This window comes from Pipistrellus hanaki (genome assembly GCF_964339955.1).
Source record: "Pipistrellus hanaki genome assembly, chromosome: 12".
NCBI lineage: Eukaryota > Metazoa > Chordata > Mammalia > Chiroptera > Vespertilionidae > Pipistrellus > Pipistrellus hanaki.
In genome coordinates, this window is record NC_140514.1 from 52,693,387 (window position 1) to 52,713,059 (window position 19,673).

The window sequence follows — 19,673 nt, forward strand, 5'->3', positions numbered from 1 at the left end:
GTTCATATTTTTATTTTTTTTCTTTAAGAAGACCTTTTAACATTTCATTTAATGCTGGTTTGGTGATGATGAACTCCTTTAGCTATTTTTTGTCTGTGAAGCTCTTCAGCTGACCTTCAATTCTAAATGATAGCTTTGCTGGGTAGAATAATCTTGTTTGTAGATCCTTGCTACTTGTCACTTTGACTATTTCTTGCTATTCGCTTCTGACCTGTAAAGTTTCTTGAGAAATCAGCTGACAATCCTGTAGGTAACTAACTGCTTTTCTCTTGCTTTTTTTCCTTTTTGTTAAATATATTTTACTGATTTTTTATAGAGAGGAAGGGAGAGGGATAGACAGTTAGAAACACCAATGAGAGAGAAACATTGATCAGCTGCTTTCTGCACACCCCTTACTGGGGATGTGCCCGAAATCAAGGTACATGCTCTTGACTGGAATGGAACCTGGGACCCTTCAGTCCACAGGCTCTATCCATGGAGCCAAACCAGCTAGGGCCCTCTTGCTTCTTTTAAGATTTTCTCTTGGTCTTTAACCTTTGGCATTTTAATTATGATGTGTCTTGGTAATGTATATATGCATATAAGTCTTGGTGTGGGCCTCTGGGTTTGAAACTTTATGCTTCCTGCATTTGTGTGTCTATTTTACCAGGTAAAGGAAGTTTTCTGTCATTTTTAAAAATAGGTTTTCAATTTTTTGCTCCTTCAGGTTACCCCCATGATGTGAATGTTGGTATGTTTTAAGTTGTCCCAGAGGCTCTTTACACTATCTTTATATTGGATTCTTTTTCTTTTTGCTCTTTTGATTTTTTTTTCTTCTTCCTCATATTCCAAATTGCTGACTTGATTCTCAGCGTCCTCTACTCTATTGTTGATTCCCTGTAAATTATTCTTCATTTCAGCTAGTGTATTATTCATTTCTGAATGGTTCTTTTTTATGTTGCTGATGTTTTCACTAATGTTCCTTGAAGTTCTCACTAGGTTCCTTGAGCATCCTTATAACCATTGTTTTGAATTCTGTATCTGGTAGTTAGTTTGCTTCCATTTTGTTTAGTTCTTTTCTGAAGATATTCTGTTCCTTTGTAACATGTTTCTTTGTATCCACATTTTGGCTGCTTCCCTGTGTTTGTTTCTATGAATTAGGTAGAGCTGCTGTGGTAGGTGTCCTGTATGGCCCACTGGCTCAACCTCCCTAGTCACCGAGCTCAGCACTTTAGGTGCTTCCCTGTGTGAGCTCATTGCACTGTCCTGTTGTAGTTAAGCCTTGATTGCTGTTGACATCACTGGAAGGGATTGACCTCCAGGGAAACCAGCTGTGAGGACCAGCTCTGACTACAGCAGAAAAACTATGTGCAGGAGACACCCCTGTGAAGCAGGACTTGCTTCATTGTGGCTTTGGTGCTCACCAAGTGCATTCCTTGAGTGTGTCACTCATGGATGTGGTAGGGCTGTAATCTGCTGTGGTCTGAATCTGACCACTGAGTGCACTGGCTCTGGGATCTCCTGGGAGGTTCAAAATCAGCTGTTGCCTGTTCCCCTGCTTGGCCAACTTCTGTACCCCTTCCCACTCCTCCCTCCCCTCCTTTCCCTCTTCCCACCCTCTCCCAGTCTTGAGCTACAGAACTATCTGTAAATTGCTGCTCCCTGTGTTGGGCTTGAAGGTGCCCAGGAGAGGCCAAACTGAATCAAGGCAGGTTGCTGCTAGTGCCAGGCCTGGGGCCACTTACAAGAGGTATTAGGCATGGTAAGGCCAGCTGCTGCTTGTTTGAGAGGTTTTAGGAAAGTCTGAAGCCTAAGCCACCACAGGCCATTTCATGTGGAAAAGCTACTGGAAACAGTTTGCGTGGGCCTGCAAATTGGGTAGGACCAGATCTCAGGGAATCACCATGGTGGGCAGACAGGTCTGAGCCAGATTGATCAACACTCAGATATGGTGCCTGATTGTTGACTCTGGTGGGGGGAGAGGGGTCAGCAAAGGAACAATGACCTCTGCCAGCACTTTTGTCTGGGAGAAATCTACCCCCTAGTTCTTGCCCTGATGTCAGATAATTTAGGTCTTCCCCCTATGTCCCTGCATCCTTTCAAGCTGCTGTCCCACATCTGGAGCTCAGAGGGAGTGGGTCTGAATAGTGTGCTGGCCCTTTTAAGAGGAACGGCGGGACTCTATAATTCTTTGTTCACTCAGCCACAGTCCCAGCTGGTTTTTTCAGCCTGAAGTTAGGGAGACCTCTTCTCTGCACTGAAAGCCTGGGATGAGGGGTCTGATGTGGGGCTGGGACCCCCTGGCTCTTTGTGGAGGACCTCCACGGCTCAGATGCTGCCAGTGGGTGTTAGACCAGCCTGTTCCGCACCTCTCCTCCTCCTCCCAGTCTCAATGTGTCTTCTACATTAATTCTCTAGTGGTAGGATTTCCATTCGGCCAGCTTTTAGGGAATTCTGAAGGATGTTCTGTAGTTTAGTTGTAATTCTGATGTGGTTGTGGGAAGAGGTTGAGTACCGTGTTTACCTATGCTGCATTCTTGACCTGCCCCCTGAATAACTATTCTTAACTGGAAAGTACAACTATCGTTTTCTTTTTTTTTCTCAATCTTCTACTTTCTGTAAAATATATGACTGATGCTTTTTTTAACACGATAAAGAATGTAGGTTTATACTAATGATTTTTATTCAATACTTAACAGAGTATCCTATAAAAATTATATAGTAAAAAATATTAATTTGGTTTCTGCCCTTCAGTATCTGAGCCAGTAGAATTAAGTGCTGCTGTGGAAGTTGTGGAACAAGGCATACCAGAAAAAGAAGAGTCACCACCTCCTGTTGAACCAGGCCAGTAGCTTTGACTAATAACTTCCTATTAAGTAGCATTGATGTGTCCAAAATGTCTTAGTAGTTTGGGGAAACCAGATATCTGGCAGGGTGGCCTATTTTTAATAGTCCTTTAAATCTTTTTTATTTTTTTATTTCCATGTTGCAAAAGTGTAAAAGTGAGCCTTGAATCAATTGTGTGTCTCTTTTTGTAGAGAAAAATTTTTGTAGAGAGGATAGAGGTTTTTTATTTCCTCTGTTTCTATTGATGGGTCAGAAATCTTAGGTGGTACCAAGAAGAGCTGAAGTTCTTTAATCTTTCCAAAGAAAAATTGGAAGAATTTTTAAATAGAACTTTTTAAGTCATAAAAGTTATTATTTTAAAAATCTTCTTAGAGGCCAGCCTCTTATTTAGTAAATCAATTCATTTATTTAGTGTTTGTGTTTTTAGGTTGGAGAAAGTCTCTGGTTTTCTTTTCCTTCTTTTTTTTTTTTTTTTAAGATAAATATTGTTCTAATTCATGAGACTAGATATTGATAGGAAGCCACAGGCTAACATAATACATATTTGGTAAAATCAAGACATTCTCAAGTGTTCAAAGACAGGAATGGAAGTAGAAATATTTGAGGATGTCAAGACTGACTATCCTTGGGGGGGGTGGGGGGAGATTATTGATAGTCACTTCCCACCTCCCTCTTGGTTCTCAGTGTAAAAATATCATTTGTTTGGGTACATCTCAGCATAATGAAACTAAAGAAATTCCAGTTGAGATGCTTATAGCAGTGCGGGGTTGTGGGTGATATCTGTAGCAGTAGAAAGAATTGTAAACTGGATGGAGGCTGCTTCGGGCGCATGTTTTTGACTTGTTTCTTTCTCCTCAAGAAGTCTTATGCAAACTTCCTGGCAAATGATGATTTTTTCTGGGACGAAGATACTACATGTGCCCTCATCTTTTGCGAATAATTTTGCCTAATTGGATTTCAGTAAAAGTGTCATTGTTGTTAAGGACAGTATTAAATTTTTAATATTCAAAATAATACCTTTCTGACCATTTTTGAGTTGTAAGCACAAAAATCTATTCTAATTTTCAACTAGAATAGAGATGTAGCTTCATAATATCCAATTATATAATTTATGTAGTATTTGTTATCTATAGAGGCTAAAGAAAAATAAATTCTTATATGTATAAAGCTTAGTTAAAAAATCAAAAAGTATATGTGAAATTTCATTTGTCGTCAAGAATAGAGTGTGATCATGTGCTCAAGTGTACAGGTTGGGGCAAGAATAGGTTTACAGTTATGAGTAAATAAAGCAGAGTTAATTCTTGTACTAGAGGCCTGGTGCACGAAATTTGTGCATTGTGGGTGAGGTCCCTAGGCCTGACTGGCTATTGAAGCATGAGCGTTTGGTGTGGATCTCAGTCCCCCGTGTGCCACCTGAGTTATCAGACCCCATTCACACTGCCTTTCCCTGGCGCTGTCTGCTCACCTGCTCCACCATCTTGCCGTGGTCCCGCTCTCGTCGGGGCCCGCAGCGTCTCCACTGCCAGTTCCATGTTGCTGACGCCTGCCATGTTCCACACTTCCCCTTGGTGGTCAGCACTCATCAGCGAGTGGTCAAACTCCTGGTCCAACTGCAGGTTGAGGGGACAATTTGCATATTAGGCTTTTATTATGTAGGATTATTATTTACTAATTATTGCATTTTTCCATACAAACAACTATAAACTTATTTTTGCCCCAACCTGTATTCAAAATACTAGAGAATTGTGAATCATCTTACCTAAAAATAGACAAACATGTAAATTGACCATACCTCTGCTGTGCCACCAGCCAATCAGGAGTGATATGCAAATTAACCCAACAAAGATGGCGGTAATTTGCATACACAGGGGCTGAGTGATGGGGGCGGGTGGAATGCTTGTGTCCTTGCCATGGCGACAGAGCAGGCATTCTGCCCCACTCCTGGTCTCTCAGGGCCTCTGGGCAGCATGGGAAGGCGGGGCTGGAGCCGAAAGAGGCGGCTCCAGGGCCTGAGCAGAAAGGAAAGGAAAGCCCATTCTAGCACGAATCTTTGTGCATCAGGCTTCTAGTTTAGTAATAATAAATTATAACATGTTAGCTATATTGAAAATTAGTCCCAAAGATAATGAAATTGTGTGTATTTTTTTTGCATAATTAAAACATTTATTTTTATGTCAGCATAATTTTCCACTTTTTCTATGTCTTCAATGAAAACTTTTATTTACAGAAGAGGAAGAAGAAACTGAAGAAGCTGGATTGGATGACTGGGAAGCTATGGTCAGTGATGAGGAAAGAGAAAAAGGTGAATAGCTCATAAGCACTCGTGGATAAATCCCGTGGTTGTTGGAGGTGCTTATATTTAAAGGAATAGTCTCCTGATAATGACTGCTATATGAGCATTCCCAAGGACAGAGACCAGTTTCGCACTCTCTGTTGCTATGGTTCCTAAATCCTCATGTGGATCCCATTTCATGAATAGGTGGTTTTTCAACTATTTGCAAGATAGTTGCCTGGGATTTAGAATATAGTTTTTCAGAGTGATAATGTTATAAACGGGGTTAAGTTATTAAAGCTAGCCTACAAAAGGCCCCTTTAACTTTAAACCTAATACAAATAGAAATAATAGTATATTTCCTCTGAATAAAAAAATAAATTTTTTTTGTAATTTCTATCCTTTATTACTAAAATCAACTTTTTTAAGGTTTAATTCTGCTGGTTTTTTTCCTTTTTGAGATGGATATTTGTCTTGTGTTTTTCTATCTTTCCCCCCAAATACATATTTTTAAGATTATAAATTTTTCTTTAAGCATGGCTCTAGCAAAATTCTACAGGTACTGATATGTTGATTTTCCTAAATTTACATTTAGATATATGTTAATTTTACCTATGATTTATTTAGAAACACATTTCTTAATTACATAAGTAAGGATTTTCTAATTATCTTCTTGTTACTTCGTTGGATCACAGAACATACATAGTTCTGTCCTTTGCAATGGGTTGAGAATTTACAACCTAGCAAATAGTTGATTATTGTAAATGTTTCATATGTGATTGGGTGTGTTTGGTTGTCATGTTCACTGTCCTTAGTCAAGTTTGCTGATCATTTTAAGTCTTTTAAGTTCTGAGTTTTTTTCTGGTGTGCTTTTTCTTACTAAGTGATGTGTTAAAATCTCCCACTGTGATTGTAGATTGTCTATTTTTCCCTGAGTTCTGCCAACTCTTGCTTTCTATATTTTGGTGTTATATATATTATTAGGTGAATACAGTCTACACCTTTCTGATGAATTGACTCTGATATATTGTTTGTTTATATTGTATTTATTTTATACTCTTTAAAATTCATTTTTAGTGATGCTTTTTGCTTTTCTAAAAAATATTTTTCTTAATTTTTTCTTAAAAGATATATTTACTGTGTGAGGAGTTCTTTGCTAAAATTTTATTTAATCCTTTTAAAATATTACTTGTCTTGGCTTTTATTATTTCTGTTGAAGACTCAACAGAAATAAATTTTTCATGTGTCTTTGGTTTTTAGCAGGTTAATTATGATATAGTAAGGATTGATTTCTTCTCATTTATTATGCCTGTAGAGCTTTATAAATGTATGGTTTTATATTTTTATCAGTTTTGCAATGTAATAAGCCATTATTTCCCCTCAGGTATTCTAATTATGACTAGATAGACCTTGTTACTGTATTGTTGCATTTTATTTTTTCCACGTTACTGTATTTTCCATCTTATTACACCTCTGTGGTTTATTCTAGTAGTTTGCTCGTTTTAAATTTAAAAAAATTTTTTTTATTGATTTTAGATAGGGAGGAAGAAAGATAAATATTTATTTGTTGCTCCAGTTATTGATGCATTCATTGGTTGATTCTTTGTATGGGTTCTGACTGTGGATTGAACCCACAACTTTGTCATATCAGGACGATGCTCTAATCAACTGAGCTACTCCACCAGGGTTAGATTATTTCTTCTGATCTATCTTCTGATTCATTAATTTTCTATTCGGGCTATTTTTCTCTCCTGTATATTTCAGTTTTAGAATTTCTACTTAATTAATAGTTTTATTTTTTAAAAATTTTAATCTTATCTTTTGTTCCCTGTTTGTTAAAGGTGTAGTTATTTTTTAATTTTGCCTTTATGACTTCAGTAGAAGCCCCCAGGTGTGCTGGCTTTCCTCATGAGAATTGTTTTCTCGTGTGGTTTGTTACTTTATATATTTTTATAATATACCAGATACCCGGTGCACAAAATTCATGCACTGGGAGGAAAGGGGAGTGTCCCTCAGCCCAGCCTGCACCCTCTCCAATCAGGGACATCCCTCTTACAATCCGGGACTACTGTCTCCCAACTGCTCACCTGCCTACCAGCCTGATCACCCCCTAACAACTCCCTTGCCAGCCCGATTGTCCCCAACTGCCCTCCCCTGCCAGCCATCTTTGAACACATGGGGGAGGCCATCTTGTGTGAGGGTCAATTTGCATACCTCTATTATATAGGATAGGCATTATACTTGTAAAAGTATAGAAATACTTTGTGGTCAAGGATTTTTTTTTACCCTCCAAAAAAAAAAAAAAAGTCTTTCTACCGAGTTTCCCCGAAAATAAGACATCCTCCGAAAATAAGACCTAACGCATGGAAAGATAAGACATCCCCTGAAAATAAGACCTAGTGCAACTTTGGGAGAAAAAATTAATATAAGACACTGTCTTATTTTCGGGGAAACAGGATACATCTACTAGTAGTGAACTAGGGAATAATAAAACACTAGTTAATTCCAAATGTAGAATTCAGAGAACCCAGAAGTATTCTGCTAAGAATGAGGGGAAGTTCTGTTTACTGCCTATTCATCCTTACTGGTAGGGTGCAGTTTTTCAAGTTTTACCTCAGGACAGATATGTTCGCCCTACAGTAAGGGTAGTGTTCATCTACCTTGCCTTCACTGAATCCTTGTTAGGCCTGAATTTCCAATGCCCCGAATCACGAAGGGGCTAGAAAGCACTGCTCAGCCTTTGAGCTGACTTCTCCAGAATTCTGCACATAAACCCCAAGGGAGAGAAATACCAAGTATTGTGTTTGTCATCTTGGGTTTCTGTCCTCTTGTATCCTGGCTTAGTAATGTCTTTTTAATTTGATTATGTATGGGTTAATGCTTTGCATTTTCACTGTTAAACAGCAGTCTTTATTGTAGCATGTGGGTAAAGACTTGTTTGGAAATAAAGATATAATCTGCCTTATTTATCTTAAAGGTCTCTATTATGTTGATGGAATCTCATTTTTAATTTTCATTTATTATAAAATCTCGTTTTTCTGAAAGAAGGAAATACAGTGCATATAGAAGTAAAAGAAAACCCTGAGGCAGAAGAGGAGGAGGAGGAAGAGGAAGAAGAAGAAGAAGAAGAGAGTGAAGAGGAAGAAGAAGAAAGTGACAGCAGTGAAGGTGAAGAAGAGGAAGAAAAGGTGTTAGATGAGAAAGATTTGGGGAAAACATTAGTTAAAAAGCCAAGTAAAGAATTGAGCTCAGATTCTGAATATGACTCTGACGACGATCGAACTAAAGAAGAAAGAGCTTATGACAAAGCAAAACGGAGGATTGAGGTATTTATTGTTCCCTTTCTCTTTGCTCCTTTCCTCTGCAGTCCTCCTCTGTGGTCCTTAGAACTGCATTCTACAACAGAGGCTTTTATTTAACAGCATTTTAAAAAAATACCATCACAGAATAGTATTTTGACCAGAAACTGGTTTCTGTAAGTCAAAACAATAGTAGATATGACACTGTTCTAACCAAAAGATGCCAGTCCCTTACCCAAGTCAGAACAGCGACTGCTTCATCATGCTTTACTTGTGTTCTCAGAATTTTAGTGTGCTCTTCAAGTGATGGTTTCTAGGTATGCAGAGGTATTCTGAGCTTATGTCCTCTACTTAGAATCATTAGTTGTCTGTGTTGCATATTTAAGTTAGTTAGTGTGAGGCATCTGATCATGTAAGTTTGAATCTGGTGGGTTAATAAGGCTTCTTTTTTATTAAAGTGCACATACCTAGGAGACTTACTCTATTTTTTCTACTTAATTCAGCAGATTTCAAGAGATAATGTTCTTAAATTATGTCAGCTTGGCATAAACAACACACTAAAAAGTAGTTTAGTTTGCTTGAAGAGGCTAAGGCTAAAAACTATCTTAGCTTTATCTTTTCATGAATAATTATAATAAAAAAATTATTTTTAATACCTTTATCAGTTTTTGCTGTTTTCTTCTATAAAGTCTTGATAGGTATACATTTCTGAATTTCAAAAGGGCTAATATTGTGCATGGGAAGGAGGATGGTCGTTCCTCAGCCCAGCCTGCACCCTCTCCATTTCTGGGATCCCTCTCACAATCCAGGACTGCTGGCTCCCAACTGCTTGCCTGCCTGCCTTCCTGATTGCCCCTAACCGCTTCTGCCTGCCAGCCTGATCACCCCCTAATCACTTCCATGCCAGCCTGATTGATGTCTAACTGCTCCCCTGCCAGCCTGTTTGCCCCAACTTCCCTCCTCTGCTGGCCTGGTCACCCCTAACTGCCCTCCCCTGCAGGGTTGATTGCCTCCAACTGCCCTCCCTTGCAGGCCTAGTGCCTCCCAACTGCCCTCCCCTGCTTGCCATCTTGTGTCCACATAGGGGTAGGATATTTAACCACATGGGGGAAGCCATATTGTGTGTTGAAGTGATGGTCAGTTTGCATATTACTCTTTTATTAGGATAGAGGCCTGGTGCACGAGTGGGGGCCAGCTGGTTTGCCCTGAAGGGTGTCCTGGATCAGGATCAGGGTGGGGTTCCCTTGGGGCGTGGGGCAGCCTGAATAAAGGGCCTATGGTGGTCTGCAAGCCAGCCATGCCCCCCAGTCACCCAAGCTGAGGCCCTGGTATCTGGGATATATTTACTTTCTACAATTGAAACTTTGTAGCCTGGAGCAGAATCCAGCCTCCTGCTTGCTCTGTAGTGGCAGCCATTTCTGTTTGGATTTGTTTACCTTCTATAATTGAAACTTTGTAGCCTTGAGTGAAGGCTTAGGCCCAAGGGCAGGCGGAAAGCTTGTCTTCCTCTGTTGCCAGGGAAACACCTCCCTTCTGCTCTCTGTGGCTATAGCTATCTTGGTTGGGTTTATTTGCATACTCGCTCTGATTGGCTTGTAGAGCAAAGTGATGGTTAATTTGCATATTATTTTTTTATTAGGTAGGATTAGATCGGATTAGGTAGGTTAGAGGCCTGCTGCGCAGGTGGGGTCCAGCTGGTTTTCCCTGAAGTGTGTCCCGGATCAAGGTGGGGGTTCCCTTGGGGTATAGGGCGGCCTAGTTGAAGGGCCTGTGGTAGTTTGCAGGCCGGCCACGCCCCTCGGCCACCCAAGCAGAGGCCCTGGTATCTGGGATTTATTTAACTTCTATAATTGAAACTTTGTAGCCTTGAGCAGAGGCCTGGGCCGGGCCAGGGTGTGCAGTAAGCTTGGGTTCCTCCATTGCCGGAGAAACCCAAGCCTCCTCACTCCATGGCCACAGCCATCTTGGTTGTGTTAATTTGCATACTCACTCCTGATTGGCTGATGTGTGTGGCTTGTGGGTGTAGCAGAGGTTTGGTCAATTTGCATATTACTCTTTTATTAGATAGGATACTGCTGTGAACAATCACTATTAGACACCTGCATCTCTGTACTTGTCCTTCATTGCTCCAGGACAGATATTGAGAGGTAGAATTTCCAGGTTAAAATTGATACTATATTGCTTTACAGAAAATTTTAACACTTCACCAAGTATGAGAGAGAGGGCATTTTCGCCCAAATCAATCCTAAGGTCACAGTGTTCCCATTCCAGCAGTATGTACTGTGAAGCTCCTTTTTAGTCAATACTCGCATGTCACTTTGACATTTTAAAACTTTCCCCCCACTTTCTACAGAAAGATCTCAGTGTCTAGTGGTAGAAATGAAAGTAAAGAGTTTCTACAAAAATGGTTTTTAGATGGAAATAGTGTTGTGATACTTCAGAGTCCAGAAGAAAGTCTTACCTCATTTGAGTGGCAGCTTTGTTGTGCATGAAAGGTTATCATTTGAAAGAACTGCTGGGCTCTCAGAAATGAAGTGTTTAGGTAATGAAATGCTACAGAAAATACATTGTGGTTCAAGGACAGACTTTCTTATGCCCTGTCACACATTAGAAGGTAGGAAATGCCTTTGGGAGGCTTACGTAAACTTCTGACTGGTAGGTTTTATAATGTTTGCACATTGGACAAAGTTTTGAAATAAATGGTTTTACAACTCTGAAGTTCTAAAGGGATATTTAGGATGCAAGAGCATACTTCTTTTTATATAACCTCCACGTAAGTTAGAGATTGTAGTGTATAGTAAATGTGACAGGAAGATCCATTTCTTTTCTGTTTATTTTATTCCATTAAGTTAGCTATGTGCAAAAGTGGCTCGAAATTTGAGCCAACACCTTACATTGAGCTTATTCATATTAACAGTGCTACTCTGAAACTGAAAGCTACTCTGACGAGGTTTATTCTTACCCAAAGGTACTGTGATGGAAATTAGATTGTGGCCGAAACGGGTTTGGCTCAGTGGTAGAGCGTCGGTTTGCGGACTGAAAGGTCCCGGGTTCGATTCCGGTCAAGGGCATGTACCTTGGTTGCGGGCACATCCCCGGTAGGGGGTGTGCAAGAGGCAACTGGTCGATGTTTCTCTCTCATTGATGTTTCTAGCTCTCTCTCTCTCTCTCTCTTCCTCTCTGTAAAAAAAAATCAATAAAATATATATATTTTTAAAAATTAGATTGTGAAGCTCACCTTGTAAAACGCAGTTACATGTAGTTAAATCAAGAAAGAACTTGAATGAGATGGCGTTCTCTTGCCAAGGCAAAAGGAAAATAATGATCAGGTTTGCAGTGTTATTTCTGAGTTTTTTTTTCCTTCCTAGAAACGGCGACTTGAACATAGTAAAAATGTAAACACGGAAAAACTGAGAGCCCCTGTTATTTGTGTACTTGGACATGTGGACACAGGGAAGACAAAAATTCTAGATAAGGTAAGAAAGTGCTGTTATGCACTGATACAAGTTTTAAAACAAATGAATGATGCCTTATGAAAAGTTAATACAGACCATGGCACAAATATGCAGTTCTCGTTACAATAAATATGTTACTACTTCCTTATCATGTTTGCTTCCTTTTGCATTTTGAAAACCAAATATGAATCTGCTGTCTTGCCCCAGCTCCGTCACACGCATGTACAGGATGGTGAAGCAGGTGGTATCACACAGCAAATCGGTGCCACCAATGTTCCCCTCGAAGCTATTAATGAACAGACTAAGATGATTAAAAATGTAAGTAGACTGTATCTCATGTTTTAATATATAATCTCTCACATTGATGTGATGTTTCTCCTCTTCTCTTTCTCTCCTGCCCTCCCTCTCTTTTATACTTTCTATAAAAATCAATGGGGAAAATATCCTCAGATGAGGATTAACATCAAAAAAAATTTTTTTTGAATTTCCTCCCCATCAAATTATATATCAGATTAATTGCATATACGTATTCTACCTTCCTTATTTTCTCTGTACTGGAGATATTCCATCTACTTATGCTGCATATAACACAATAAAGAAGATCACACAAGATTAATATAAAGCGTAATGAATCATGATTTAGTGCAGACACCCTTGTGTCACCGATGTTAGGAGAACGGAGTTTTGCCAGTTCCCTCGGAAGCACTCTAGTCAAAGTCTTCTTTCTGCCTTCTAAAGTTACCTCTAGCTTTTATTGTGTGAGTGGTGGCATGATGTTGATATTCCAGTCCCTTCAACCCATCCTTATTGGATTACTTGTAGAGAAACTCAACTTACTCTACTGCTCTGTTACTATGTATAGGAAAGGCAAAATAAGCATCTTATACTTTTCCAGCTTTCAGAATAGTGACCATTTTGGCTTGGTTTTATGTTATAAACTCTTGGATTTAAACTTATTTACTGTGTTTTAATCCATTTCAGTTATATCTTGCTGAGATGGTTCCATCTTTGCCCTGTGGTTGGCTCCTGAGTGTCTTTGATACAATTCTGGTGGTCATATTGGTCTTTTGTTGCATCCAGGCAGTCTGGTGTAGCATAATGTTCCAGACTTTTCCTACATATAATTCTGTCCGGACCTGCAACTGCACCTTGCAAATAATTCCCCAGTTCCATTGTCACCGAGCAGGTCAAATGGTAAATTTAGAACTGAGAAGCAATAAATAACTGACACACAGCATATGTTATTACATTTCAGGATCATCTCCCTTTGTCTCTTAATTAGTCTTAGTTTAGTGTGTAGTCTGTCTCTCCAGTGTTTGTTTTGTGTGCTTGTGTATTATGAAGCTTGTTTTTTCCTCAGATTCCTAAGGAAGAAATAATGGCAATAATATTCTTTGAGTTTTTTGAATATTGAAGAGTTACTTTGTGGCCATCACTTGGCTACATACAAAATGCTTGGTTCACATTTTCTTTCCTTAAGTATCTTAAATTACTCCAGTTTCTTCTCACATAAAGTGTTGCCCTTCAGGTTTGATCACAAGCTGGTTTTCATCTTCTTATAAGATCTTTTTTCATTTTGATGTTGCTTCTGGGTCAGTTTTCCAGTTGTGGCATCTTTCATTTCAGTATGCACTTTAAAGTCTTTAGGACAGTTTTTTTTTAATTATAGTTTTTCAAGTTTGTAATTTACTTTTGTTATATTTTACCTGATATTTCTATGTCATTGGGGAATTTATTCCACCAGTTTTCAAAATACACTTAACAGCTTATTCCAGCAGTTTCCAGGACTTGAACTTGAAGTATATGGTGATCCCTCCTTTGGAAAAACTGCTGCTGGAAACTGTTGTTTGCAATTCTCTGCTATTTTTAGATAGTCTCTTGCTCTGTAAGTCAACTTTGTTATTTTTAGACAGTCTCTTATTCTGTAAAATAAAACTCTGTTTTTTAGTTTTAATAATAGAAAAGATAAAACTTTAGGGGCTGATATGCTGATACTAATGCCAGGTGTCTGTATAGATATGATACGTACTCAAGGTTACAAGTTGTCTGTATAGATATGACAGGTGTTTGTTAGATATGATATATACTCAAGGTTACAAATTGTCTGTAAAAATAACTTACTCAAGGACCTGAAAAGATACAAAAAGAGAATGCTTCCTCCTTTGGGTGTTCAGAATTTGACAGAGGTAATCTGCTCTGAACCTGCTTGCCATAAAGATGACTTTTAACTAATTGGCTCATTAAGGTGTCTTGTCCAGCTTGCTGATTTTCAATACAACAAAATCTGATGTTATATTGGAACATAGTTGAAGAGCATGACTTTTATTAGGCCTGTATTAAAGTTCTCCGGATGTTCATTTGGTAGTTATAAATGTTTGTATTCCCGATGTTGAAGTGGAAGTGATTATGGTGCTCAGTGAATGTTGATTCAGGATCAACAGGATGCAAATTTGAAATTTTTTTTACATTTGATTCTTTTAAACTGGGTCAGGAGATAAGATTTTGTGAAAAAATAATTTGAAGATTGTCAAAAAGTATAGATAAAGTAAAAACTGTTTTGTGTGTGAGAGAGATTTATTGATCAGTGCTACATAATGGCTTAAGAGAATGTCCCTCAGGCCCCTTGTAATGCGTCCCTTCATTTACTCTTTACTATTTTAGATTGACGTGGTACATTGTCTTTAACACATACTTGGGATATTTTTCAGAGTTTAGAATTGCTATAAAATTGGACCAGAGAAATTTTCCAGACTTTGAGAACTTCGTTTTACGTGTCAGCTTTTTATAATCACCCTCAGATGATCATTCTGTCATTTATTGCTTATACTCTGTTCAGAGAATATTAACAAAAGGCATGTTTTCCTTTTTTTGTTTTTGTTTGTTTGTTTGTTTGTTTGTTAATCCTCACCTGAGGATATTTTTTTCATTGATCTTTTAGAAAGGGAGGAAGAGCCGAAGCCGGTTTGGCTCAGTGGTAGAGCCGTCGGTCTGTGGACTGAAAGGTCCCAGGTTCGATTCCGGTCAAGGGCATGTACATTGGTTCCGGGCACATCCCCAGTAAGGGGTGTGCAGGAAGCAGCTGATCGATGTTTCTCTCTCATCGACGTTTCTGGCTCTCTGTCCCTCTCCCTTCCTCTCTGTAAGAAATCAATAAAATATATTTAATAAAAAAAAAAAAAAAAGAAAGAAAGAAAGGGAGGAAGGAAGAGGAGAAACATTTATCTGAGAAATATCTATCAGTTGCCTCCCACACATACCCTGAAGAGGAATTGGACCTGCAATGTGCTACCTTTTCGTGTATGGGATGATGCTCTAACCTAGGGGTGTCGAACTCAATCAGAGAAGGGGCCAAAATCTAAAATCCAGCCTAAATTGCGGGCTGAATGGTTTACTGAACAGTCATAAACTGACAATGTCATAAACTGACAGCGGAGTGCAGTGATGACAGCGCGGTGCGGGCCACATTGCAAGGCCTGGCGGGCTGGATTTGGCCCGCGGGCCTTGTGTTTGACACACATGCTCTAACCATTGAACACCAGCAGGGTGGGAATATTCACTTTTTCTGTTTCTTTCTACAAAACTCCTTTTGATACTATTGAAAATATTAACTGTTAGGCTTTGCTGGTTGACTCACTGTTTTCAAAATAGATTATTTAGAAAAGGAAGTGGTGATAGTTTCAGGTTTTCATGGCAAACTAATTTTTGTAAATACACTGTTATTGTTTTGGTTTCCCTAAGCTCTCCATCTTCCCCATCTTTTCTAGTTTGACCGAGAGAACCTACGGATTCCAGGAATGCTGATTATTGATACCCCTGGGCATGAGTCCTTCAGGTAAGAGCACTTTGAGTCTGAAAGTTCAGTCAGTGAAGTCTCACTCATCCCGAATCCTTGAGTAGTATTTTGAGATTTGTGGTTTCTACTACAGATCCCTAGCTACTTATCTGATAACTACCAATCCTCCTCTGTGCCGCACTGATTTTTTTAAAATATATATTTTTTATTTTTTACAGAGAGAAAGGGAGAGGGGCAGAGAGCTAGAAACATCAATGAGAGAGAAATATCAATTAGCTGCCTCCTGCACACCCCCACTGGCGATGTGCCTGCGACCAAGATACATGTCCCTGACCAGAATCGGACCTGGGACCTTTCAGTCCGCATGCCGACGCTCTATCACAGCCAAACCGGTTTCGGCCTACACTGATTTTATTTGGATACTTTTTTTTTTTTTTTTAAATCTTCATGCAAGGACAATTTTTCCATTGATTTCTAGAAACAGTAAAAGGGAGGAAGGAAAAGTGAGTAGGGGGGTTGCTAAGAGATACCCATCGATTGGTTGCCTCCTGCATTCACCCCTATGGGGCTGGGGAACCTGCAACCGAGGTACATGCCCTTGACCTAGAATTGAAACGGAGACCCTTTGGTCAAAGGGCTGATACTGTAACCATGGAGCAAACTGGCCAGGGATACATACTCGTTATTTTTAGAGAGAAGCCTTTTCTACTCGGAAGAACAAGTCCTAATACGTTCCTGGTCTATCTCCTGTGAGACCCGTTGCAGGTGGAATTTTATCTTGTAGCCTCTTGGCCATATTCCTTAGCGCAAAAAAAACCCCAAAAAACCCATCAGTAAAATTGGCAGAAATATTGGAGTTACTTTGGGAACTAACTCATTCCAGCTGGTGTCAGATGTTTGGAAAGAGAAGGGCTAATGAATGGCACTTGAATTTAATGCATGTACTTCATTTTGTTCTTTTGTTTCAGTTTTACAAAGAAATTAAAATTTTAAGTTTCTTTAAGTAAAATTTTATTTTAAGATTTCTATCTACACATCTTTTTCCTTCTTTTCAACAGTAATCTGAGAAACAGAGGCAGCTCTCTTTGTGACATTGCCATTTTAGTTGTTGATATCATGCATGGTTTGGAGCCCCAGACAATTGAATCTATTAACCTTCTGAAATCTAAAAAATGTCCCTTCATTGTCGCACTCAATAAGGTAAGCTCTGCTTCTGAAAAATTAAATTGTAAAATTATGCTTCTGCCTTAGCTGATTTTGCTCAGTGGATAGAGCATCGGCCTGTTGCCTGAAATGTCCTGGGTTCAAATTCGGTCAAGGGCACATGCCCGGGTTGCAGGCTCGATTCTCAGTGGGGGGCGTGCAGGAGGTAGCCAATCAATGATTCCCTCTCATCATTGATGTTTCTATCTCTCTCTCCTTCTCCCATCCTCTCTGAAATCAATAAGTAGATATTTTAAAAATGCTTCTTTTAATATAACTTTCATGTAATAATCTCCTCATGGTAAGTTCAAAATGAATGACAAATTTATACACACACACACACACGCATAACCACCATTTCCATATTCCCAGAATGTTCCCTCATGTTCTACAGTCAGTCTGCCCCTCCTTCAACCCCAGCAGAGATTTATCTGCCACTGTAGACTCGTCTACCTGTTCTAGAAATTCATGTTAAAGGAATTTTGTGTAATCTCTTCAGTCTGGCATTTTTCATTATTTATGTTATTATAGAATTATCCATATTGTTGCATATCTCATAGGTTGTTCCTTTTTATTTCTGAGTAGCATTTTATTATCTGAATACCACACTTTATTTTCCCATTGAAGGTCATTTGGATTAGTTCTATTTTAGGTTATTTATTAATGAAGCAGCTGTGAACATTTGTACACAAGAATTGCTGGGTCATATGGTATATGTATTTTCAGCTTTGTGAGAGAACGACACATTTTCCCCAAAGGGATGTACCAGTTGTTTACATTTTAAGCTGCAGTGTGGTGTCTGTTAAGCTCGTGGGCTTATTTTTAAATTGGATTCCTTGCTTTCTTTATTGTTGAGTTTTAAGAGCTCTTTGTATTTTGGATGCTAGGTCTCTATCAGAGATGTTTTTCAGATATTTTATCCCAGATTGGCGTGTCCTCTCTCTTTCCTGGCCTCTGCTTTGGTGCCATATCTGAGCAGTTATTAGCATAGTCAAGGACATCAGGGCTTTTTCCTGTGCTGTAGGAGTTTCTGTATTTTACATTTAGGGCTGTGATCCATTCTGAGGTGATTTTTTGTGAAGGCTGTAAGGTCTGTATGGTGCATGTGGGCTGTTTTCCAGCACTGTTAAAATGTCAGACTAATAAGCTGAACAAGGTTATTACTGAAATAACCCTTGCTCAGGATCAGTGGGCTTGGTCATGGAATATTGTTTCTAAATTGCTAGATTTGATTTGCTCTTTAAAAAAAAAAATACATTTCTATTGATTTCAGAGAGGAAGGAAGAGGGAGACAGAGATAGAAACAACCATGATGAGAGAGAATCATGGATAGGCTGCCTCCTGCCCATCCCCCACTGGGGATCGAGCCCTCCACTTGGGCACGTGCCCTTGACGGGAATTGAACCTGGGACCTTTCAGTTTGCAGGCACCAAGTCAAACCGGCCAGGGCTGATTTGCTCATTGTTGTTGCAGAGTTTTGTGTTCATGAGGACATTGGTATGTAACTTTCTTGTATTGCTTCTGACTGGTTTTGATATCTAGGTAATGATGGCCTCCTCATACAGTTAAGTATTTCCTCCTTGGCCTGGCCAGTTTGGCTCAGTGGATAGAGCATCGGCCGGATCAAAGCATTCTGGGCTCCTTGTTTACACTTTTCTGATAGTGAAGACAATGGGTAGCTTCCAGCAGACCTTGTATGCTAATTTTACTGTCTTTTTGTCATTTCTGGGTCTATTTCCACTTGCTGGTTTTTCTCCTTAGTGGCATTCCAGTTGGCCTACTTTTTTATATTATCTCCCTAGACTCAACTACTTTAAAAAAAACTATTAAGTCAGTTTTGCCTCTGTACCCATTTATCACTTTTTTAAAAAATGAGGGAAAATAGGTTTTATTAAACATATTAAATCCCAGTTTGAGCAATAGAATAATTAAAATGGGCTATTCTCTGAGAATGAGAATAAATAGTAGTATTTTTTATTTTATTTATTTATTTTGGTATATAATTTTCCTGGTGATGCTATTTGCTGTAATTGATCCTTGTTCCTGTCTGCTATTGATACAAAACCTTTTTGGAATTCCAGCATGTGGGGGAGGCTGGGTCATTCTGGGATCTCATCTTAGCAAACATATGGTCGCCTCTCAGGTCTCAGTGGTTTCTAGTTTAGGAGGGATGCAGTTCAGCAGGTTGACAGGGGCTTTTGGTGAAATAAAATATGAGTAATTCCCTCCTCTGGATAAATATAATTTACATGAGGAATTTTCTGGAGCATTTATTAACCTTTTTAAATGTTTTCTATGAAAAACTCTTACAGATTGATAGGCTGTATGATTGGAAAAAAAGCCCTGAGTCCGATGTGGCGGCCACTTTAAAGAAGCAGAAAAAGAACACAAAAGATGAATTTGAGGAGCGAGCAAAGGCTATTATAGTGGAATTTGCACAGCAGGTAAGAAAGCTATCCATTCAGTGTGAAGAGGCTGCATGTGGAGCAGTGTTTTCTTTCATTGCCCTGTCAGTCACTGGCACTGGTTCTGTTCCCCCCTTCATGGAACTAAGTGACTTAACTCTTCCCCCTTACTCCTTTTCCTTTGTAAATCAGAAAGTGTGTATTTCAAAGATCTCTGGGTAGTTTTAATGTTTAAATTTTAAAACTGAGTTAACTTGGGAACTTTTTCTAAAACAATGAATGCCTCAGGATATGCATGACCTTTTCTTGAGTGTTCCTGACGGGTTTCAGGATTAGCCATCTGCTCAGTCGGCTTCTAGTTGGGGTAAAGCATTCCTCTTCTGGAGAAGGCCCCCACAGCTTGGCCTGTGGGTGATTTTG

At 39.2% G+C, this 19,673-nt stretch overlaps 1 protein-coding gene across 2 annotated transcripts in view; it reads left to right on the forward strand.

Annotated features, from left to right (window-relative positions):
- EIF5B (eukaryotic translation initiation factor 5B) overlaps window positions 1-19,673 on the forward strand; it is a 45,895-nt gene that overhangs the window by 18,529 nt on the left and 7,693 nt on the right. The window contains exons 8-15 of one of the 2 annotated variants that reach the window (XM_084900329.1): window positions 2,734-2,823; window positions 5,054-5,128; window positions 8,144-8,424; window positions 11,766-11,873; window positions 12,060-12,170; window positions 15,617-15,684; window positions 16,704-16,845; window positions 19,161-19,292. In XM_084900329.1, coding sequence (XP_084756455.1) covers window positions 2,734-2,823; window positions 5,054-5,128; window positions 8,144-8,424; window positions 11,766-11,873; window positions 12,060-12,170; window positions 15,617-15,684; window positions 16,704-16,845; window positions 19,161-19,292 — 1,007 coding nt within the window. The remainder of the gene's footprint in view (window positions 1-2,733; window positions 2,824-5,053; window positions 5,129-8,143; window positions 8,425-11,765; window positions 11,874-12,059; window positions 12,171-15,616; window positions 15,685-16,703; window positions 16,846-19,160; window positions 19,293-19,673) is intronic. The other variant, XM_084900330.1, reaches the window with a different exon arrangement.